General features: G+C 36.8%; 1 protein-coding gene across 2 annotated transcripts in view; it reads left to right on the forward strand.

Annotated features, from left to right (window-relative positions):
* Positions 1 to 23,962, forward strand: part of Septin2 (septin 2) — a 28,813-nt gene extending 4,851 nt beyond the window's left edge. For both annotated transcript variants that reach the window (XM_053790158.2, XM_070097601.1), the window contains 8 exons: positions 8,649 to 8,766; positions 9,355 to 9,497; positions 9,671 to 9,864; positions 14,056 to 14,245; positions 16,867 to 16,981; positions 17,487 to 17,614; positions 19,650 to 19,823; positions 20,888 to 23,962. In XM_053790158.2, coding sequence (XP_053646133.1) covers positions 8,649 to 8,766; positions 9,355 to 9,497; positions 9,671 to 9,864; positions 14,056 to 14,245; positions 16,867 to 16,981; positions 17,487 to 17,614; positions 19,650 to 19,823; positions 20,888 to 21,064 — 1,239 coding nt within the window. In that variant the 3' untranslated portion in view covers positions 21,065 to 23,962. The remainder of the gene's footprint in view (positions 1 to 8,648; positions 8,767 to 9,354; positions 9,498 to 9,670; positions 9,865 to 14,055; positions 14,246 to 16,866; positions 16,982 to 17,486; positions 17,615 to 19,649; positions 19,824 to 20,887) is intronic.
* Positions 23,963 to 24,532: the final 570 nt, after the last annotated feature.

The following is a 24,532-nucleotide window of genomic DNA, read 5'->3' on the forward strand; positions in this document are numbered from 1 at the left end:
ACCGTGGTTCCTTGAGTTACGATATTAATCCATTCCAGAAGACATATTGTACCTCAGAAATGTTGCACCTCAAACCCCAAAATACATGGTTTTGTGGAAGTGCAACTTTTACTGTGCTTTGAATCTGAAAGAGTTGGTGGTGTGGTGGTGGGGAAGAGAGTGGAGAGGAGGATACTGGTTGCTTCTGGTGGTGGGGAAGATAGAGAAGAGAGGAGATTACTGATAGCGTCTGGTGGTGTGGTGGTGCAGAAGAGGGTGGAGAGGAGGATACTGGTTGCAAGAAGCTCCTTCTTACTCCTGCTTCTTGGAAAAAAACACTGTCCAGAGTTATTTGTTTCTGCCACTTTCTTCTGAGGCTCTTAAAATAAGATAAAACATTATACATGTATTAAAAAAATACAGGAAGTGAGTTCAGATTTTTCAATATCTGGGTGCTTTCTAATGATTCTTTTCAAACCTTTCCAATGAGTAAATAACTGAATTTCTGCACCTGCACCTGCACTTATTCCTTCCCCCTGTCCTCCTGATCTATCTACCGTATTTCCTAGAGCTCCTTTGTTGTCAACTCCTGTTTATAGTCCTGAATTAACTTTCCACATTCTTAGATTTGTTAACCACTTTAATATTCCCTATAATTTCTTGATGCTTGATAATAGTAGAGAAGATTGATTGTGGAAAGTCATGTTCATACACCAGTGCACTAATTCTAACTCTTCACTATGTTTTTTGGACAGTATCTTTTGAATATAATGCAGAGAATTCGTAGTTTGGAAGTTAGGAGGAGGTGCGGGATTACCAAAACTGTTGTCCAGAGGGCTGAGGAAGGGTTGTTGAGGTGGTTCGGACATGTAGAGAGAATGGAGCGAAACAGAATGACTTCAAGAGTGTATCAGTCTGAAGTGGAAGGAAGGCAGGGTAGGGGTCGGCCTAGGAAAGGTTGGAGAGAGGGGGTAAAGGAGGTTTTGTGTGCGAGGGGCTTTGACTTCCAGCAGGTATGCATGAGCGTGTTTGATAGGAGTGAATGGAGACAAATGGTTTTTAATACTTGACGTGCTGTTGGAGTGTGAGCAAAGTAACATTTATGAAGGGGTTCAGGGAAACCGGCAGGCCGGACTTGAGTCCTGGAGATGGGAAGTACAGTGCCTGCACTCTGAAGGAGGGGTGTTAATGTTGCAGTTTAAAAACTGTAGTGTAAAGCACCCTTCTGGCAAGACAGTGATGGAGTGAATGATGGTGAAAGTTTTTCTTTTTCGGGCCACCCTGCTTTGGTGGGAATCGGCCAGTGTGATAATAAAAAAAAAATCTTTTTTAAGTAATACAAAATGTGATGTAATTTATCACAAATGCAGTTTTGAAGGGTAAATAATCTAGATTGGTGCAGGCAACATGTGGTAGCTCAAACTGAAGAGGAAGCTATGAATCGTAGTACAAAAGCTGCTATTGGTTGAGATGCTACCCCAGAGATATTTGTTCCCATTGCTTATAGGCTCTAAGCCACCACCCTAGACACCCCCTGCTGATGCTCCTGTTGGCCCAGATGTTGCTGAAGAAACACGCCACTGCAATACTGGTTGACTGAGACCCACCCATGCGTGCTGACCATCATAAGCACATCATATCTCAACTTTTTCATTGCCACTCAAAACTAAATTCTTTTATGGGGGTAAATTGTAACTCAAAATTATCATAACTCAAGGGACCATTGTATTTCTTTATTAGTGCTAAATTTATTTGAAGTTATTGCCTGGTATTGAAAGTAATTGATAGTTATAACAATTTGTGAAAATGTTTATATAATGTAACAAGTTAAAACTGTTGAGCAAAAAATAATACTTTATAATTTCCCTGTTTGGTGTGTGGCTTCTGGTGTGGCTGTTTGATGTGTTGTATATAATCTTCCTGAGGAGTGCCTTTATACATGGCTTAGGGCACTCTACTTACAGTCTTTCATAAATTTTGTCTCAGATAGAATTGAAATGTAATTCTACATTTGACCAGAAATGTCAGGTACATAAGAAAGCAGATGCTGGAAGATAGTTTTCTTAGGCTTTTATATGTGAAGTGCAACAGACCCTCCTGAATTTGATGTGACTTTGAGAGGCAATATCCATTAAATGGATTGTTAAATTATGGATAGTATTACTTTATTAGCTTTTATTTTTTTGTTTAGGTGAATTGGGTTGGTTTAAATATGTCACTTTTAGTAAACAGTCATGTTTTGTCTATTTACTGTATATTTTTAGTTTTGTACAGCACAGTATAATTTTTTTAATCTTACTACCTCTTTCCAACCAAAGTGGGATATATTCAGTAGCTGTCTTGCCAGATGATCTTATGAACTGTAAGTTAAACTTTAGGTCACTTGTATCTACATCAGTGGTATCAATGTCAGTGTTGTAGATCACATAATTCATAGCAACCTCAGATTTGTTGTGAGCAGCAAATTTTGGTCTGTGTGGTGGGTGTGCACAGCACAAAAAAAATAAAATCCTGCTTTATGCAGTACATGATGGGAACATCTAACCTCTAACTTTGTGCTTGGGTTAAAACGGTGACTTTGGAATATTTTCTGGGGTTATTTTTTGATGCCAGTAGATGGACCGGAAGACATGCTAGTGGAATTTGGAAAATTTTGGTCAGTTTCAAACTGGAAGAAGCCTGAAATAGGCTTCAAAGTGGCTGAAATGGTCAATTTTGGGCAATTTTCTTGGAAGGGTAAGGTTCCCCTCTGCCCCCTTCCCCACAGTCTGTTGTATGGGTTTTTACTACAGTAGGTGTGCTTCATTTATTAAGATAGCCTAAACCCATCATGAAAAATTCTTGGTTATGGATTATTAGCCAAGAAGTAGGGAAAAACCTCAGATTTTTGTGTGACAATGGATTCAAACTGGAGGGCAAGTGTTATACTTTGTGTAATATTGGGGCATGATTATTGAACAGAGGGAAGGTTGCTTTAATAACTGGAGTGCCTACAACATTTGTTTTGGACTCTATTTTTTAATTGGAATTTGTTGAAAATATGTAAATTTGACGAAATTATCAATTTTTGGGAGCTTTGTATTGTAGCTTTGACAGTTGAATAGGTAGTTTCTTACAATCAGTGATATACAGATATTCAGAAATTGGGTTGGTTCGAACACTGGAATTAGAATCAAGTACACTTTAAAGTGGAAGAAATCACTGTTGCATAAAATGCTTACTGACTGCCAATTTCATGCACATACAATTTTGCATTTTTGTTGTAATTACCTTTAGAGTAAGATTCTCTACCATTTTAGAAGATAAAATAATTTTTTTTTTTTTCAACAATGTTGATACCTCTATATTGCAGGTCCCTCAGAAGGGGCTTGCAGTAGCTTACACCTGGAGTATACCTGGAAGGTGTTCCAGGGGATCAATGGCCTGGTCCATGACCAGGCCTCATTGCCAATACAGTGGACCCTCGACCAACGATGGCATCGATTAACAATATATCCGACTAGCGATACATTTTAACGCAAAAATTTTGCCTCGACTAGCGCTAAAAACTCGACCAACACTATTCGTTCCGTCTGAGACGCGTCCACTTCTGGCCAGTGTTTACAAGCCAGCCAGCCCCCACGGTCGCTTCCAAGCATACAATTGGAACATTTCATATTATCACAGCCTTTTTAGTGATTGCACCTGCAAAATAAGTCACCATGGGCCCCAAGAAAGCTTCTAGTGCCAACCCTACAGCAAAAAGGGTGAGAATTACTATGGATATGAAGAAAGAGATCATTGCTAAGTATGAAAGTGGAGTGCGTGTCTCCGAGCTGCCCAGGTTGTACACAAAACCCCAATCACCCATCGCTACTATTGTGGGTAAGAAAACAGCACTCAAGGAAGCTGTTCTTGCCAAAGTTGCAACTATGTTTTCGAAACTGAGATCGCAAGTACTCGAAGATGTTATTGGTGTGGATAAACGAAAAACAGACAGCAGGAGATAGCATCTCTCAAGCGATCATATGTGAAAAGCTTAGGAAGTTGCATGACGATTTAATTAAAAAAATTAGTGGTGATGTGAGTGAATTTAAGGCCAGCAAAGGTTGATTTGAGAGATTTAAAGGGAAGGGAAGTAACCCCAGAAAAGGACTTGCCACCTCAAGTCCTAATGGAAGGGGATTCCCTTTCTAAACACTAAGACTATCAACACTCTCCCCTCCTCCCATCCCATCCCATCAATAAAGGTAAGTGTCATGTAACTGTGCATGTCTTCTTCAGTTTGTGTGTATTAAAATTAATATTTCATGTGGTAAAAACAATTTTTTTTTCATACTTTGGGGTGTCCTACACGGATTAATTTGATTTCCATTATTTCTTATGGGGAAAATTAACTTGACTAACGATAATTTTGACTAACGATGAGCTCTCAGGAACGGATTAATAGCGTTAGTCGAGGGTCCACTGTACTTTGGTAAGTCCATAAAAAAAAAAAAAAAAACTTTTAATTTTCCCAGTTTCTTTAAAAAAATTGGCCCAAAATCAGTCTGAACCTTTCTCTAAGAAAGATACTGCACCAGTGCTTCAGGTTATTGCATGGAACCCAAATTTGCTTAATTAAACAGGCAAATTAAAACTTACGTAAACTACAATCATTGCCAAGATTCATTTAGGAAAAGCACACCAGTGCTTAAGTTTGAAGTATGTAGACTGGATGCATTCCCCAGTTATTGCACAGAATTCAACTATTCTGAATTTATTTATTAAATGTTAGTTAAATGGTAAATTTACACCTACAAAGCCTGAACCCAAAATGTATCATACTTTTAATAAGATGAATCAGCCATTAACCCTTTTACTGTCCCATGTTGATCTACATTACTGAGGTCAGTGGTACTTGTGTAGATCAACAACTTAATCAGTACACTTTCAAGTATGCCATGAAACATGAGTGAATGGATCTGTTCACTGGGTGTTCACACTATCACAAAAATTCTGCCCCCCCCCCTTCCCCACAGTGCACGATGGAAACAGCTAACCTCAGATATTGTGTTTGGTTTAAAATAGTTCCTGGGGTCTCATGGTATTATTGGCTGTTTCTTGGTATCAGTTGATAAAACGAAAGACATACCAATGACCAGGAGATGATCTTTGTCTGTTTCAGACTAAGTGGCTTGAAATAGTCCTCAAACTAGTGGAAATATTTAACCACATGATGTGATGTAGACATCTTACCTGCTTGATAAATTTACACATCAAAAGTGCAACTGGGCAGAATTTCTTACCTTGAAAACAGCATTAGCAGTATTAGAGTAATAAGATTTTATGCATTTCAAGACACATTCTAATAGGAATAACAATTTACTGAAACTTTTACTTATTAAAATTAAATTCTAAATCAATTAAGTCATGGGTGTGTGTGTGTGTGTGTGTGTGTGTGTGTGTGTGTGTGTGTGTGTGTGTGTGTGTGTGTGTGTGTGTGTGTGTGTGTGTTATAATGATAATAATAATTAACCAGAAGCAGTTTCTAATAAAGAATTTTTTATTTATGATGACTCTGTAGTTATAAAAACATTAATTAAAAATATTTGTATTATGGTTATCGCATTTTAATTACTTCTAAATTTCACGAAATGCCTTTCCTTTTACTGTATTGTAGCTTATATATAAAACTAATAAATTTGAACACAAAAATTATTTAAAGAAAAAAATATGTTCTGGGTATCTGATCCATTTTTGTTACTCATTAATTATCTAAAATTCATTGATAAAAGTTATATTTATTAATGTTCATTAATTTCATTTAAGGTATTATGCACTATATTTTTCCCCACACTATTACTCTTATCACCAGTTTGCTGTGCAGTAGGATCACTGATCAGTATTTTGATCATTGACTATTGTAATCACACTCATAAGAATTGTTATACACTAAGCTGTCGTCTCCTGGCTTCATGAGTCCAAACTGCACTGTTCTGCCAACTTTGTGTCGCTGACATTTTCTGTGATCCCAGAGGAGAGGGGGGAATTATCAGAGGTGTGTAGAAAAGTTTATCATTTTAATTAATGACAGTGAGGATTGTACTATACAGTACTGTTTATTAAAACTTTTTGCAAGTACAGTAATACTGTACAGTAATTGTGTAACCACAAGGGTATGGAAAAGCTAAAGTTAAGCAACTTATTTCTGTTGTGACAACTCTTTAAATGCTACTTGGAAATGTTAGCATGGCATTTGGCACACAAGCAGGTACAGTATTGTGTTTCTGTAACCTGCAGTTGGTGAAACAGTTGTCAGTGTGTGTGAACCTGTTTGAACCAAATGTGTTTAGGCTTTTTCCATGTTCTGTTAATTGTCTTGATTAATATGACATTGTGTGACTTGAGAGACTAGACTTGGGTGCTTAAAATGTTTTAATAATAGTACAACTTTGAAATTTATTGTTCACTGCTTTTACTATTAACCTGTGTTTTAATTTTTATGGAAGTGTGCCAAAGTTTCAATTACAGTAATAGCTTGGTAGAAAAGAGATTTGTGGTATGATGTCAGAACTAGATGAAAGTTCATCACCAAGTGAATGGGTAGACAGTGGACCTGGAAGTTTTACAGAGAATGTGTTTCATGCCCTTCTGTGCTACCAAGAAGAAATCTCTGCTGTATTTTCTCTCACTGCTTCACCCTCTCCTCCACCCTTGGCAGACAAGGACCCCCTTCCCTACGCTGGTCCTGGTTTTCCTGTTTTGTATAAATCGCGAATACCTCCTCATGCCCTGCAACTTGCTAGACAGTCTGAAGTGTATAAATCAATTGAGGTTTGACTTTAAAAATTACCTACATTATAATGTGCACTTCAGTTATTTTTATTTCTAAGGCCTTTAACAGTTATAATTTTTTTTTTCTGAGTGCATAGATTGAGATTTCTTATTGCTGTACTAAATTCCAATTTGCTTACTGTAGCTGATCTCGCACATACACATACTGTGACATGCTTTTGACCCTACTGTACTTTTAAGCCTTCTGTAGTCTTATATAAAGTTGTGTTCATATTGCATAAGTGCTTGGTTCTTTGATTTTAAATACCACATCTAGTTAAGATATTGTTTTCATTGTATATTATAGTATAAATATATTCTTAATAAACATTTTCAGTTTGTAAATAAACTTTCAGTATTATAATAAATTTGCTAACCACTGGTCCTTATGGAAATAACCATACAGGATATTTTCTTCTACTGAGTTGTAAGAGTGGCACCATTCTGTTTGTAACATTTTCTTATTGTAGCATATTGTGTTTACTTATTTGTATGTGCACAGTGAAAGTTGTAACTTTTTCTTACAATATTATTATTTACATATAGTACTGTACTGTAATCTATCTCTATATCCAGGAGTTTCATTTTGCATTTTTTTTCCAGGCTGGCCATTGCCCTCCAAGGTGGGGTAAAAAAAAAAACCATTAATTGTAATTCTTCTAATAGCCGTCATACCAGAAACACTTGGATATTAACATTTAGATGACCCTCAGAACTGCAACATCCTAAGCCCTCCTTCAAGAATGCAGACACTGTAGCTCTCACCTCTAGGACTTAAGTCTGGCTAATCAGTTTTTCTGAATCTCTTCATAGATGTGGCTGTGCTTATTCCAACAGCATGTCAAGCTATAAAAAGCTGCTTATCTCCACTCACTCATCTAACACACACAACTGCTGGATGCTCAAGCCTTTAACAAACACAACTTCCTTTACCCCTCCCTCAAATTTTTCCTAGTATGACCCCTACCCCTCCTTAGTTTCATTCTGGCTTAATTTGCCCTCTTGGTTATCCAATTTTGTTCCATCATTTATATATGCCCAAACCAACTCAATTCCTCCTCCTCCTCCCCCCATCTAATAATTTCTATACCCTGAATTGTGCACATTATACACATACCACACAAATCTTATCACCAGAATTTGTTATACATATATCCATCCTAGTGCCCATTATCTGCAAGCTGGGCTTGCAGATCTTCATCACCAGTACTGTACTCTATCTTTCTGTGAGCTGTTGTCCTTGAAGTTGGTTTTCTGATCCATTACTTGTGTAGAATATTATACCATGATCTATGAGTTGGTCTCATGGAACTCACTTGCCTATTCTGTTAATGTACAACTTCTTAACAAAATGTGTTAGATAATCCATTTTTATTACACTTAAATGAAAAAAGTGCTAAAAGTTAGGCTTAATGAAATGTCTGGGTAGTAGGTCCAAGGGGTTTAGAAGGCATTCCCTTTTTCCACTGAAATACAAAAGTTCAGTCTTCATGAATTCAGCAGAATTCATCCCTTAGATGCCATTGGAGTTAGGTACAGTACTGTATATAGTATTTTTTTTCTTCTAAATATTCAAATAATATGCATCAGAAATAATTGTATTTTAAATGTCTAAAGACTACAAAAACAAAACATTCAAGATGTAGACAGAGTGTTAATGCTTGGTTTACTTGGAACTCAAATCTATCCACAACATTCCTTGATGGATTTTTAGTGTAGTTATTAGAACACTGCTCAAAAAAAAAAAAAAGTTTGTTACAAGAGTTAAAATATTTAAGGGAGGTTGCATGTCTGACTTTGAATACTAGAAAAAATCATAATTAACTACAGTGCATAGTTTTTATTAAATATTAATTTCACTTTTGTTTTCCCAGATTGATGAGAAAATTCGAACACTGAAACTCTCTGGTCATGTAGGATTTGATTCTCTCCCTGATCAACTGGTAGCCAAATCAACTCAGAATGGGTTCACCTTCAACATTCTTTGTATTGGTATGTTAGAGTCTTGGTTAATTATTTTTTAGTGTCAGTGAATGTATTTATGAAGCAACTGCTTAGTCCTTTCACAGTTAATTTATTTTCTGTCAGAAACATAAAGGGTAGCTGTTTAGACCTGGAGAATAGAAAATTATTGATTATCCATTCAAGCACAGATATCAAATATGCTCATACTACAGTACTACGTATTCTCAAGAGAAGGGAGCCTTCATTTTATAAGAGCATGCTTAATTTTTACTAGACAGTATGACAAGATAAATAAAATAAATTATTTTAATATGTTCTCTGTGTGCTTTCTAAGTACAGTTCATTCTTCACAAAGAGGAGATATGCTTTTGTGAATGTAGGGAGTAAAAAATGGCTAAGAACATAAAGGTAACTGATGTAATACTGGGCTTCTTGATATTATAAAAATTTAACCTTACTAAATAAGTACTGAATAAAATTATTCCTTTAAAATATGGTGAATGTGATCCTATCCAGTGGGAGATTTAGGTGTGTTTTTGTGATAAATGGTTTAAAAAGGTGTGTTTTTATCATTTTTACTTTTAACATTATGTTGTTAATTTTTTTTTTTTTCAGGCGAAACAGGTATGGGTAAGTCCACGCTGATGGATACACTGTTCAACACCAGTTTTGAATCCAACCCTGCACCACACACGCTCCCGGCTGTCAAACTTAAGTCTCACACATATGAACTCCAGGAGTCTAATGTTAGGTTAAAGGTACAGTAAAATCAATCAATCACTCTCTATATCTCTCTGTATCTTTCTTTCTGTCTTTATCTTTTTCTCTCTCTCTCTCTTTTTCTAGATCATGGAGTTGAACTCAAAATGTTTCATCAATAAAGATACCCAACTGTTGGACGTATGTCTTAATATACAATTTTCTGTTCTAGCTGACAATTGTTGACACTGTGGGTTATGGAGACCAGATCAACAAAGGTGACAGCTTTACTGCTATTGTTGATTACATTGACAAGCAATTTGATGACTACCTGCAGGAAGAACTAAAGATAAAGCGTAGCCTCTCTGCTTACCATGATTCTAGAATTCACGCCTGCTTGTACTTCATTTGTCCCACAGGTCATGGGTAAGGCAATGAATTTTTATATTTATTAGCAAATACAGTAATTTAGCTACTACATTAGTTAAAAATGTGATAAAAAAGACCTGCCACATCATGACTTAATGTAATTGGATTCCTTGTTCGACTGTAGATGCACCATTAAGTGTAAAGGAAGAAAGAACAGGTAACTGCAACATATGGATAAATTATGACAGCATATAATTGCCTTCGTGTCTCTGTTAGTCAAATTCCTAACAATTATTTATTTTCCTCCTTTTTCCAGTTGAAATCTAACTAACTAGCATCACATTTACATTATTTATGTCTGAGGCTACAAACATTGTTAAGCTGTAAAAAAAGGCACAAAAAATTGTGTGGGGGTGAGAAAATTGTATGATGCAGTGTGAATATAGGGGTAGCAGGAGGAGACTGCATTTTTCACCCTGTTAATTAATAAGAAATTGTGTATTTGATATGGATGGGAAGAAATGGTATAAAATACTGACATGATGAAAAAATACGCACAAATGCAGTATAATGTAATCCTTTATTGACTACATTTTGCCCACACAGTTGGTCTCTGGAATGTAACTCTATTGTTTTTCCACATGTTCTTCAGATCAGTTAGCACTAGATTAAATAAAATGCTGTTATTCAAAAACTTAATTCTTATGTTAATTGATTGTTTATTGCAATATATACATCATTGTAATTGATTGTTCTTTGGTAAAGATATAGTAACATAACTAAGAAAACTTTGGATGGATATTTGCCTGTTTGACTACTTCTCTATATGAACCAGATTATAGACTCCTATTTTTTCAATTAATTACAGTATTCTGTTTAGATTTATTAAGATGTATGTATGTTTTTTTTTTTTTTTTCAACAAACCGGCCGTATCCCACCAAGGCAGGGTGGCCCAAAAAGGAAAACGAAAGTTTCTCTTTTTAAATTTAGTAATTTATACGGGAGAAGGGGTTACTAGCCCCTTGCTCCTGGCATTTTAGTCGCCTCTTACAACACGCATGGCTTACGGAGGAAGAATTCTGTTCCACTTCCCCATGGAGATAAGAGGAAATAAACAAGAATAAGAACTAGAAAGAAAATAGAAGAAAACCCAGAGGGGTGTGTATATATATATGCTTGTACATGGGTAGATGGCGAGAATATTTTGAGGAACTTTTAAATGTTAAGGAAGAAACAGAGGCAGTAATTTCATGCACTGGTCAGGGAGGTATACCATCTTTTAGGAGTGAAGAAGAGCAGAATGTAAGTGTGGGGGAGGTACGTGAGGCATTACGTAAAATGAAAGGGGGTAAAGCAGCTGGAACTGATGGGATCATGACAGAAATGTTAAAAGCAGGGGGGGATATAGTGTTGGAGTGGTTGGTACTTTTGTTTAATAAATGTATGAAAGAGGGGAAGGTACCTAGGGATTGGCAGAGAGCATGTATAGTCCCTTTATATAAAGGGAAAGGGGACAAAAGAGACTGTAAAAATTATAGAGGAATAAGCTTACTGAGTATACCAGGAAAAGTGTACGGTAGGGTTATAATTGAAAGAATTAGAGGTAAGACAGAATGTAGGATTGCGGATGAGCAAGGAGGTTTTAGAGTGGGTAGGGGATGTGTAGATCAGGTGTTTACATTGAAGCATATATGTGAACAGTATTTAGATAAAGATAGGGAAGTTTTTATTGCATTTATGGATTTAGAAAAGGCATATGATAGAGTGGATAGAGGAGCAATGTGGCAGATGTTGCAAGTATATGGAATAGGTGGTAAGTTATTAAATGCTGTAAAGAGCTTTTATGAGGATAGTGAGGCTCAGGTTAGGGTGTGTAGAAGAGAGGGAGACTACTTCCCGGTAAAAGTAGGTCTTAGACAGGGATGTGTAATGTCACCATGGTTGTTTAATATATTTATAGATGGGGTTGTAAAGGAAGTAAATGCTAGGGTGTTTGGGAGAGGGGTGGGATTAAATTATGGGGAATCAAATTCAAAATGGGAATTGACACAGTTACTTTTTGCTGATGATACTGTGCTTATGGGAGATTCTAAAGAAAAATTGCAAAGGTTAGTGGATGAGTTTGGGAATGTGTGTAAAGGTAGAAAGTTGAAAGTGAACATAGAAAAGAGTAAGGTGATGAGGGTGTCAAATGATTTAGATAAAGAAAAATTGGATATCAAATTGGGGAGGAGGAGTATGGAAGAAGTGAATGTTTTCAGATACTTGGGAGTTGACGTGTCGGCGGATGGATTTATGAAGGATGAGGTTAATCATAGAATTGATGAGGGAAAAAAGGTGAGTGGTGCGTTGAGGTATATGTGGAGTCAAAAAACGTTATCTATGGAGGCAAAGAAGGGAATGTATGAAAGTATAGTAGTACCAACACTCTTATATGGGTGTGAAGCTTGGGTGGTAAATGCAGCAGCGAGGAGACGGTTGGAGGCAGCGGAGATGTCCTGTTTAAGGGCAATGTGTGGTGTAAATATTATGCAGAAAATTCGGAGTGTGGAAATTAGGAGAAGGTGTGGAGTTAATAAAAGTATTAGTCAGAGGGCAGAAGAGGGGTTGTTGAGGTGGTTTGGTCATTTAGAGAGAATGGATCACAGTAGAATGACATGGAAAGCATATAAATCTATAGGGGAAGGCAGGCGGGGTAGGGGTCGTCCTCGAAAGGGTTGGAGAGAGGGGGTAAAGGAGGTTTTGTGGGTAAGGGGCTTGGACTTCCAGCAAGCGTACGTGAGCGTGTTAGATAGGAGTGAATGGAGACGAATGGTACTTGGGACCTGACGATCTGTTGGAGTGTGAGCAGGGTAATATTTAGTGAAGGGATTCAGGGAAACCGGTTATTTTCATATAGTCGGACTTGAGTCCTGGAAATGGGAAGTACAATGCCTGCACTTTAAAGGAGGGGTTTGGGATATTGGCAGTTTGGAGGGATATGTTGTGTATCTTTATATGTTTATGCTTCTAGACTGTTGTATTCTGAGCACCTCTGCAAAAACAGTGATAATGTGCGAGTGTGGTGAAAGTGTTGAATGATGATGAAAGTATTTTCTTTTTGGGGATTTTCTTTCTTTTTTGGGTCACCCTGCCTCGGTGGGAGACGGCCGACTTGTTGAAAAAAAAAAAAAAAAAAACATGTATGTGTAGTGTGACCTAAGTGTAAGTAGAAGTAGCAAGACGTACCTGAAATCTTGCATGTTTATGATAGAAAAAAGGACTCCAGCAATCCTACCATCACGTAAAACAATTACAGGCTTTCGTTTTACACTCACTTGGCAGGACGGTAGTACCTCCCTGGGTGGTTGCTGTATGTATGTTGTTGTATGTATGAAGACATTATAGAGGTATATCCCCTCAAGGAAGGTTCCTTGATGTTGGTGAGGGGCTCTTGATTTAGGGAATTGGATCTGTGCTCCAGTTCCCCGAATTAAGCCTGAATGCCTTCCACATCCCCCCCCCAGGCGCTGTATAATCCTCCGGGTTTAGCCCTTCCCCCTTGATTATAATAATAATCATATAGAGGTATATACTGTACTTCATAAGACCTTTCAAATACAGGTTGGGGATGAGGTTTTCTTATGAGAACAGTTAGCATACAGAGGCAGAGAAGAATGTGTTTATACAGATGAACTCTGGAATTTGTGTGCTACATAATCCAAGTGATTTGATTGTAGAAAACTTTTACTGAAACCCATTCAGCAAATAGCTTTGAGTATTCATGGTTTTTCTTTGTTCCCATTGTCTTTTCACTTGGCACAAGAGTCCTATAATGATTGTAACCATAGGAATTAGTTCAAAATGAACTCATATTTTTTTTTTTTTTTTTTATCGTTGTCAGTATTAAGCAGATTAGAGAAATACTTAAGAGATATGGCTAAAAGAACATTTAGCTTAAAAATTCACGGCACCTTGAGCCTAACATTTTCCCTTGTCCCGAATTACTGGGTTGCAGTGTTACTTTTGATTATCAATTTTTTCACCTGCAATCTGCATTTGGTTATCTGTTTATATTAGATAGTTGGTAAAGATGTTGCAGTTTGGTGGAGGATTTTAACTGTTGTGTCCATGCTCTTATGGAAAGACTATTGGGGAGTGAGTAAGGTGAATGTGTTTCACATTTTGTGTCACTCTTCCTTGGTGGGTAAGGACTGATGTATTTAGAAAAAAAATCCTACTTAGTTAACCATTAATCCTCATTGCAGACTGAAGAGTATTGATTTGGTTTGCATGAAGAAGCTGGACTCAAAAGTGAATGTCATCCCTGTTATTGCCAAAGCTGATACTATCTCCAAGTCTGAACTGACAAAATTCAAGCAGCGCATCATTCAGGAGATTAAGGCCAACGGAATTCAGATTTACCAGTTTCCTACCGATGATGACACAATGGCGAAGGTAAGGCATGTTTGAGGTTTAATGTCTATATTCTGAAGTGTTTTGGATAGAAGGTTTTCTGGATTTTGCATGTATTTGGTCTATGAGGCTTCTAGTTGAGTCTTTCCCTACCTTATAAACCATTCATTTGTTATGCAGATGACCAGTTAAGTCAGAACAATGGGCAGACTAATGAGATCATGGATATTTTTTTATTTATTATTTATTATCACACTGGCCGATTCCCACCAAGGCAGGGTGGCCCGAAAAAGAAAAACTTTCACCATCATTCACTCCATCACTGTCTTGCCAGAAGGGTGCTTTACACTACAGTTTTTAAACTGCAACATTAACACCCCTCCTTCAGAGTGCAGGCACTGTACTTCCCATCTCCAGGACTCAAGTCCGGCCTGCCGGTTTCCCTGAATCCCTTCATAAATGTTACTTTGCTCATACTCCAACAGCACGTCAAGTATTAAAAAACCATTTGTCTCCATTCACTCCTATCAAACACGCTCACGCACGCCTGCTCGAAGTCCAAGCCCCTCGCACACAAAACCTCCTTTACCCCCTCCCTCCAACCTTTCCTAGGCCGACCCCTACCCCGCCTTCCTTCCACTACAGACTGATACACTCTTGAAGTCATTCTGTTTCGCTCCATTCTCTCTACATGTCCGAACCACCTCAACAACCCTTCCTCAGCCCTCTGGACAACAGTTTTGGTAATCCCGCACCTCCTCCTAACTTCCAAACTACGAATTCTCTGCATTATATTCACACCACACGTTGCAGTAAGTAAATAAAAGAATTATTTTTTTGGGTCACCCCTGCCTCGGTGGGAGATGGCTGACATGTTAAAAAAAAAATTGTACTGTATATGTGAGGGGCCAAACTGTGTTGCCATTTTAGGCCTCAGCTCTAATGTTTGGGTCCCCTACTGCCTTGTCTAGGATGAAAATGTAGGGCTATGCAGGGTCATTCAGTGCATCATGTGTAATATTACCTCAGTTCGTGTGCACAATTTCTCACTGACATGAAAATTTGACTTCTGTATGATTTTTTTTTTTCAACAAGTCGGCTGTCTCCCACTGAGGCAGGGTGACCCAAAAAAGAAAGAAAATCCCCAAAAAGAAAATACTTTCATCATCATTCAACACTTTCACCACACTCACACATTATCACTGTTTTTGCAGAGGTGCTCAGAATACAACAGTTCAGAAGCATATACATATAAAGATACACAACATATCCCTCCAAACTGCCAGTATCCCAAACCCCTCCTTTAAAGTGCAGGCATTGTACTTTCCATTTCCAGGACTCAAGTCCGACTATATGAAAATAGCCGGTTTCCCTGAATCCCTTCACTAAATATTACCCTGCTCACACTCCAACAGATCGTCAGGTCCCAAGTACCATTCGTCCCCATTCACTCCTATCAAACATGCTCACGCATGCCCGCTGGAAGTCCAAGCCCCTCGCACACAAAACCTCCTTTACCCCCTCCCTCCAACCTTTCCTTGGCTGACCCTTACCCCGCCTTCCTTCCACTGCAGACTGATACACTCTTGAAGTCAATCTGTTTCGCTCCATTCTCTCTACATGTCCGAACCACCTCAACAACCCTTCCTCAGCCCTCTGGACAACAGTTTTGGTAATCCTGCACCTCCTCCTAACTTCCAAACTACGAATTCTCTGCATTGTATTCACACCACACATTGCCCTCAGACATGACATCTCCACTTCCTCCAGCCTTCTCCTCGCTGCAACATTGCCTCCAAGGACAAAGTTCTTTGTCTCCACAGACTCCTAAGTGCACCATTCACCCTCTTTCCCTCATCAGTTCTATGATTCACCTCATCTTTCATAGACCCATCCGCTGACACGTCCACTCCCAAATATCTGAATACATTCACCTCCTCCATACTCTCTCCCTCCAATCTGATATCCAATCTTTCATCACCTAATCTTTTTGTTATCCTCATAACCTTACTCTTTCCTGTATTCACTTTTAATTTTCTTCTTTTACATACCCTACCAAATTCATCCACCAACCTCTGCAACTTCTCTTCAGAATCACCCAAGAGCACAGTGTCATGAGCAAAGAGCAGCTGTGACAACTCCCACTTTATGTGTGATTCTTTATCTTTTAACTCCACGCCTCTTGCCAAGACCGTCGCATTCACTTCTCTTACAACCCCATCTATAAATATATTAAACAACCACAGTGACATCACACATCCTTGTGTAAGGCCTACTTTTACTGGGAAATAATCTCCCTCTCTCCTACATACTCTAACCTGAGCCTCACTATCGTCATAGAAACTCTTCACTGCTTTCAGTAACCTACCTCCTATACCAATATGGTAAATATTTTATAAGATTATGAACATTCAGTGTTTTTGTACCAGGTATATTACTAAATTTGAAAGGAGAAACTTTGGTTTTTCCTTTTGGGCCACCCCACCTTGGTGGGATACAGCTGGTATGTTGAAAGAAGAAGAAGAATATTAAGAAAAATGTATGTATCATAACATTTGCAGCCACTACACCAACAGTGTAGTATATTTATCATTCTTTATTGTAGTACTAATAAAACAGGATGTTAATATGTTAAAACAAAAAAATCTTCGCATATATTGTAGGTTAACACCGAGATGAACAACCAGATCCCATTTGCTGTTGTTGGCAGCACTGACTTTGTACGAGTTGGTAACAAGATGTTAAGAGCTCGCCAGTATCCTTGGGGTACTGTGCAAGGTATGTATGTATTGTACAAGAAAGATATTGGTAATAACAGTGATAGATAATGTATAATAAGATAGTGGAGGCAGAGCATTGGTTATTCAGACTGAATAAAGATTAGAGAAAGGAATGACACATTTAAAAGAAATAGAAAAATTCCAAACAAATCCACTTGGTAGTTTGGCTCGTAGAAATGTAAGGTGTTGGTACAAGGACATCAGAATTCAAATGAACCTTCACACTGCACCATTCTTCTTTTACAATTTATTGGGAATTATGAAGCAACCTTGATAATATCTTATGGATATTTTGAGACTCATTGAAGAGAATAAAAAAAATCTGCTGTGCAGAGTTTAGGAAAATGTTTTAGATAAAGAGTCACAGCTAACTAAAGTGATCAAGGATGGTACATGTAGGTGATCTATAAAATATATTTCTTGAGTACATTGGAGGCATTGGGGTAAGGGTAGATGGAATTTTGTAAATAATGACCATGGTTATATTTTCTTTTGATTTTCAGTTGAAAATGAAAGCCACTGTGACTTCACCAAGCTAAGAGAAATGTTGATTCGCACTAACATGGAGGATATGCGAGAAGTAACTCATCAGCGTCATTATGAGTTGTACCGGAAGAAGATCCTTGAAACTGTAAGACATCCTTAACTTTTTCCTTAGTATAGGTAGCAGATATGATTAGTATAAGTAGTTGATTAACCCTTTCAGGGTCGACAGGCCCTCTCAGAGACTTGTTCTCAGGGTCGGCCAAATTTCAAAAAAAAAAAAAAAAATAATAATTTTTTCTTGTGAAAAGATAGAGAATCTTTTCCCAATCATAATGACACCAAAAATATGAAATTTGATGGAAACTTACGGAATTATGCTCTCGCGAAGTTAGCGGTCTCGACGATGTTTACGCATTGGCGATTTTGCCCACTTTGAGCCCTATTTTCGGCCAATTCCAGTGTACTTGTTGACAAAAATCATAACTATTTCGCTAGAACTCCATTTTTTCTATTGAATGAGTACAAGAAACCACCCATTTACTGATTTCAACTATCCAATACAGTGGTCAGAATTTAGCAATTTTGCCAATTTCACACAAATTTCAAGAGATGCCAATTTCCGAATAGGGTCCAGAATAAACAAGAAAGACATTCCTGGCACTAAAATAACATTTCCTCTGTTCATTAGTCACGTCCCCATGCCCCTCTTACATTCTTTTGCTTTCCACTTTGAATTTTTATTCTCACAAAAAAATAGAAGATTTACTGTTATGCAGACTACTGCATTGGTGTAGAAATGGTATAAATAATATCAGCGCACTTGTGAAAGAATATTAGACTTGCCAGTTGACGTGTATTGGACGCATAGCATGATTTGTTTACTTTTGAACTTTGGTAAAAATCGAACATTTCTGCTACTTTGAGCTCAATTTCAAGGTACTTTTCTTTGTAAAACCAGTCAAAATCATCTCAATTTTCTGTAATATGTCTTCCATTCTATAAAATGAGACCAGGAAAACTAGAATACAACAATAAATGCCATATGAAAATACAGTGCAAAGTCACTGTTTTAATCCAAAAACACGGTCAGAGTTTTTTTTTTCTCATTACGCACTGTGTGCTGCAGGATTTTTTTTATACTGCGCACACTGACCACATTAACCCATTCTTTCATATGTACGCCTACCAGCTTTCTCTTACTAGATTTGAGGGCGCTAGAATTTAGGCGTACTAGTACGTCAAAAACCCTGGCTCATAAGCCGTACTAGTACGGCCGAAACCCTGAAAGGGTTAAGGTAGGATATGAGCAGTAGTTTTTATTATGTTTTTAATGAAACCCCGGTGTTCACTTCTTTTACAACCTTGTCTTCAAATATGTTCACATCACACTTCCCCATCTAAAGCCTACTGTTACTGGAAAATAAAAATTACCCTTTCTCCTACATACACTTATCTTAGCCTCACTATCCATATAAACATTTTATTGCTTTTAGTAACTTTTCACCTATTCCATACATTTGTACCTTCTGCCACATTGCTCTTGTATCCATCCTATCATAAGTCTTTTTCTGAATCCATGAATGTAGCATAAAGGTTTTTATATATACATTCATCTCCTACCAAGGCAAGGTGACCTGAGCAAAGAAGAAAACACTTTCATTGTTACTCATTCACTCACTGCCTTGCCAGGAGGGTGCCAACTTAACAGTTTGGATTGCCCTCCAAACTGCAACATTCCACCTCTCTTACAGAGTGCAGGCATTATACTTTCCGCCTCCAGGACTCGAGTTTGGCCAGCCTATTTCCCTGAATCCCTTCATAAATATTACCTTGGTAATACTTCAATTGCATGTCAGATCATTAAAAGCACTTTCTTCCACTCAAATATACACCTTAAGTTTATTGGATAATTTTAATACAAAAAACTTCACTTATTGTAACATGAACTTTAAAGCTTATTGGCAACACAAAGTTTATAGGCAGTATTAAAATTGAGAAGTATTAGTTGTAAAATGACAAATGGTAGTAGAAAGACAGCTCCTACTAGATGCAACATTTTACTTGAAAAAAAAAAAATTCTCTTTGCTATACAGTGTCTTTCTAATGCTCATTTAAAAATTTTTCTTAAATATGATTAGTTATACTAAATGTACTGTAATGACTTCAAAAATTTCCACCAGATGGGTTTCTCTGATGTTGGCCAGGATAACCAACCAGTGAGCTTCCAACAGACATTTGAGCAAAAACGTGTAGAGCATCGTGAAGAGCTACAGCGCAAGGAAGATGAGATGAGGCAGACATTTGTCTTGCGAGTGAAGGAGAAGGAAACAGAACTTAAGGAAGTGGAAAAGGAGGTAAGTTAAAATATTTTTTGATCCCTGTAATCAAATAATTTTCTATTATCTGCTCTGTTTATCATTCTTGCAAGCCCTCTGTTTAAACATTTAGATTCAAATCAACCTGATATCACATGATTTATTATTATTCTTAAGGCAATGCTCCACATAACACCTGCTGAACAGTGGTGTAATACCTTCAGTTGGAAATAATTGATTAATTCAATGAGGATAGACAATTAAAGGCATAGCAGGAGTAAGGAAATTCTCAAAACCCTTCAAAGGTTTATCAAAGATAGTTTTTCCATTCTCAGGGAAGGTGGGTGGGGGGGGGAGGATATAATGTTGGGACTTTACTTTACCTCTAGCAGTTCACAGTCTTAGCTGCTTATGACTACTTGAGTATGATATATGACCCCCTCATCTCAAGCACTAGGAAAGAGGGAGGAACTGGGACCCCCCTTTCCCCCCTCTTCCCTGTTGGAGGTAATTTCTCCACACCACAAGTACACTATATGATAAAAAAAAAAAAAGGAATTTGGCCCAAAGACGACTGAGAACAAACCGTACAAAATTCAGCTATACTCCATTTAGTCCGAGGTTTTTTGGTCATTATCCAAATTGTTATGCAAACAGTCATTAAACAGGGTATCAGAGTAGAAGTTTGTAAGATTTGCCTTTCATTTCACATATTCAGAAACCAAGAAGAAAGACCAGCAGTCCTATCAGGGGGTAAAACATTTGAATAAATGGTTTAGAAACTGACCAGTTGGTAAATGAGATACTTGAGCAACATTTGGGTATCTTTATTCTGGAAATGTTTTCCAGCCATTGGCTTCTTCAATGCAATGCAGCAATCCTACCAGGGGATAAAACATTTAATAGGCTTCCATTTCACACTTGTGTGATAAGAAAGTAGTACTACTTCGGAAGGTTGCTGTTTACTAACCTGCCACCTGTAATGATACAGAAATAATATTACAAGCTTATTGGTTGGTGTATATGTAGTAATTTGCCCTTAACTAAGTTTTAAGAGTAAAGATCTGTATATTAGTTTTTCATTGTACTCCATTCCTTCACAGCTATACACAAAATATGACACACTGAAGCGAGAACATGCAGAAGAGAAAAAACGTTATGAAGATCTCAAGAAACGCCTTGATGAAGAAAAAGCAGAGTTTCAGAAGCGTAAACACCAAGTAGCCACTCAGCAACTCACCTCCCATACCCTCACTCTCGGCAAAACTAAGAAAAAGTAAAAAGGAATACTTAAGTATATTTTTGAAATATTGTACTTTGACTTACCATATATATACAAAATCTTAAAAGGTAGGGAAAGATTACTGCCTGTATGAAGAGTCTCACTATTGAAAGAAAATGTTCATAATTCTCTGTTTCATAGAAAAATAATGATTGTCTTTGGAAAAAATATTAGGGTTATTTCAATCTTATAATTCAAATGTAATTAATATGGGAGACGGCCGACTTGTTGAAAAAAAAAAAAAGTTTTGATTTATTTGTAACAGCACAAAGAATTAAGGCATGGATTATGAGACAATATAGAGATGTCAACTAGAATGATCAGTAGACTTTTGTCCATTGGTCTTTTCTTCACTGCTAATGATTTTCTGAATCCCATTCTGTATTTATAAAATCATGTGTTCTGTGTTAGTCATGGTGTGTTGTATCAGTAATTAATAAGATCCTTTAATTTCTGAACCCTTGTTGTAGACAGCAATTTCAGTATTACATATTATATAGCTAATTGTCTTGTATTTTACGTTACTGGAGTTCTAGTGTTAAGAAATCCTACAAAAAAATTATGAAATGTTAAGTAGTAGTGCTTCCATTAAGACAATTTGAAATCTTAATATCTAAATATACCACTGAAGTGTACCTGTGTGTAATTGTTCATGTCATTTTAAACAAAATTAAGTATAATTTGAATTTTTTAAGCATTTCTAGATACTCAGGAGTTTTATCTTACTTGTTTTCAAGTTGCAGCTTTTGAAAAAAATTAAGTAATGAGTGTACAGTACTTACATGCTTTATACATGTACTATTTAGAACACACTGTTATTTAATAGACTCTTAATCCATTGTGTGTTCTATAAAACTGCTTGGTAATAAATTTAGTTTCATAACTTGTTGCCAAGGAGTGTTATGCTATTTTTATCATGGAAATGTTACAGTGTAAATGCAATTTTAGTGAAAACAATTGGGTCAGACTCCAATATTATGATTTTGTTACACAGATATGAATTATTTCCTAGAGTCTTACAAATGCTCATTTTTGTCAGCTTGGTCATTTTAATGCTGATGTTTAAAGTAATGGGACTTACAAGAAGTAAATGCAGATCCCTCCCCCTCTTTTTTTTAGTTGTAATATATGTAATTGTCTAGGTAGTAGGTTGGTAAACAGCAACCGCCCAGGGAGGTACAACCGTCCTGCCAAGTGAGTGTACAACGAAAGCCTGTAATTGTTTTACATGATGGTAGGATTGCTGGTGTCTTTTGTCTGTCTCATAAACCTGCAAGATTTCAGGTATGTCTTGCTACTTCTACTTGCATTTAGGTCACACTACACATACATGTACAAGCATATATATACACATACACCCCTCTGGGTTTTCTTCTATTTTCTTTCTAGTTCTTGTTCTTGTTTATTTCCTCTTACCTCCATGGGGAAGTGGAACAGAATTCTTCCTCCGTAAGCCATGCATGTTGTAAGAGGCGACTAAAATGCCGGGAGCAAGGGGCTAGTAACCCCTTCTCCTGTATATATTGCTAAATTTAAAAAGAGAAACTTCAGTTTTTTCTTTTGGGCCACCCCACCTCAGTGGGATACGGCTGGTACGTTGAAAGAAAGAAGAAAGATATGTAATTGTGTTTAACTCTCTCTATAAATATAAAATATGCTTAATTTTCTTTGCTGTTTTGACTACCTTAAAAATTGTGTTCCATGTATGAAAATATAATGTTTAACTGGTAACCTAAAAAATAAATGTATTAATGAGTTTTAACAAATTTGAAATGAAGGCGCTTGTCTTAATTGAATTGATTTAATTACATATCAGAAATTAAAATTACGTGTGTGCATGTATATAGGAAAGAAATTTTTTTTTTTTTTTAGTTATTTTTTTTTTTCAGTATAGGAACATAACACAAAATTTAAATAACCTTTCTATGCTATGCTATAAGTAAAATGCACCTTTTGACTTATGGTATTCTTTTCTGGTTGTTTTCACAAATGTATGGGAAACAAAATGTTTAGCCTGATGGAAGTTCCTAAGAAGTTGATGGGAGATTCTTCAGTGTGTCAGTGTAATTAAAGTGATATTAGGCAAAAAATATAATAGTGGCTAGCATTTAGAAGATGGGTAGTATATTAAGTGACCAGCTATACCAAAGCTTTTTGTAGTGTTCTTGTTTTTCACTGCTTTATATATACTAACTTGATTGATCAGTGATAATCCTGCACTACCAAATTTTGCTTGGATTTTCAGTTTTGTAGATACTCTGCTACATGACTAGCTTAGTATTACCAGCTAAATATAGCAACTCCTTTTTATTTTTTTTTTATTTTTTTTTTGTTTATAAATTTAGGTACTTAAATTCAATATTAATACCACTCCTGTAAGATTACTTAGGTCAGATGTTATTGTTAGTCATATTAACAGAGGTTACTGTAATGTGTTCAGATTCCAACAATAGTAAAATGAAATACAAAATTTGAGAAAGATAAAAATACAGATGGAAATGTGTGGTGTCAGTGAGGTATGGGCAAGCATATCTTTATTGCCTAATCAGTTTTTGTTCAAAGATAAAGGTGTCAGAATTTGGGACTCTGAGTCACGGTTACATGTGCCACTTGACAGTTCAGTGGTAAATGTGGGTAACAAAACCATTCCATTTGTCATTGTTTTTGTTGAAGATCTTTCATCTACTTTTCTTTGCCATCCTCAAAATTGTATTTTTACTATATTTCTGAATTCTAATTTTTGAGTTCCACTATGTTAGTTCTGACTCTAGTCCAAGATTATCCAACTATTTTGTATGCATGATATATTAATGATAAAATTTTGTAGATACTGCCTTCCATTCCTGTCATTAATAGTTTTATATGAAATTTAAATAAATCAGTAATGCAAGTTAAATAGGATTTTCTATTTTCCTTGTATATACCTCTTCAGCCATATTGAATGCCCAGAGGGTCTTCAACACTTATTGTTTCTATATAGGTACTTGATAATATCCTACACATTTAGCTATCTTTATTCTCAGACTGAAGCAGGTTCATTCTTTTTTTAATTCATATTTCTTTTTCGGGCCACCCTGCCTTGGTGGGAATCGGCCGGTGTGATAATAAAAAAAAAAGAAAATAATTTCTGATACATGTATTTGCCTATTTGTAGTTGCAGGGGTTGATTCTTTGGTTGTGGAAGCCCCTCAGGGAAGGTTCCTTGATGTTGGTGAAGGGCTCTTGATTTAGGGAATTGGATCTGTGCTCCAGTTCCCCGAATTAAGCCTGAATGCCTTCCACATCCCCCCCAGGCGCTGTATAATCCTACGGGTTTAGCGCTTCCCTTGATTATAATAATGGTCGTGGAAGCTAGAATTGCACTGATTGATAGTGGAGTGAGTTTATAAGAACATAAGAAAGGAGGATCACTGCAGCAGGCCTGTTGGCCCATACTAGGCAGGTCCTTTACAATCCATCCCACTAA

The sequence above is a fragment of the Cherax quadricarinatus genome, chromosome 58 (assembly GCF_038502225.1).
Source record: "Cherax quadricarinatus isolate ZL_2023a chromosome 58, ASM3850222v1, whole genome shotgun sequence".
NCBI lineage: Eukaryota > Metazoa > Arthropoda > Malacostraca > Decapoda > Parastacidae > Cherax > Cherax quadricarinatus.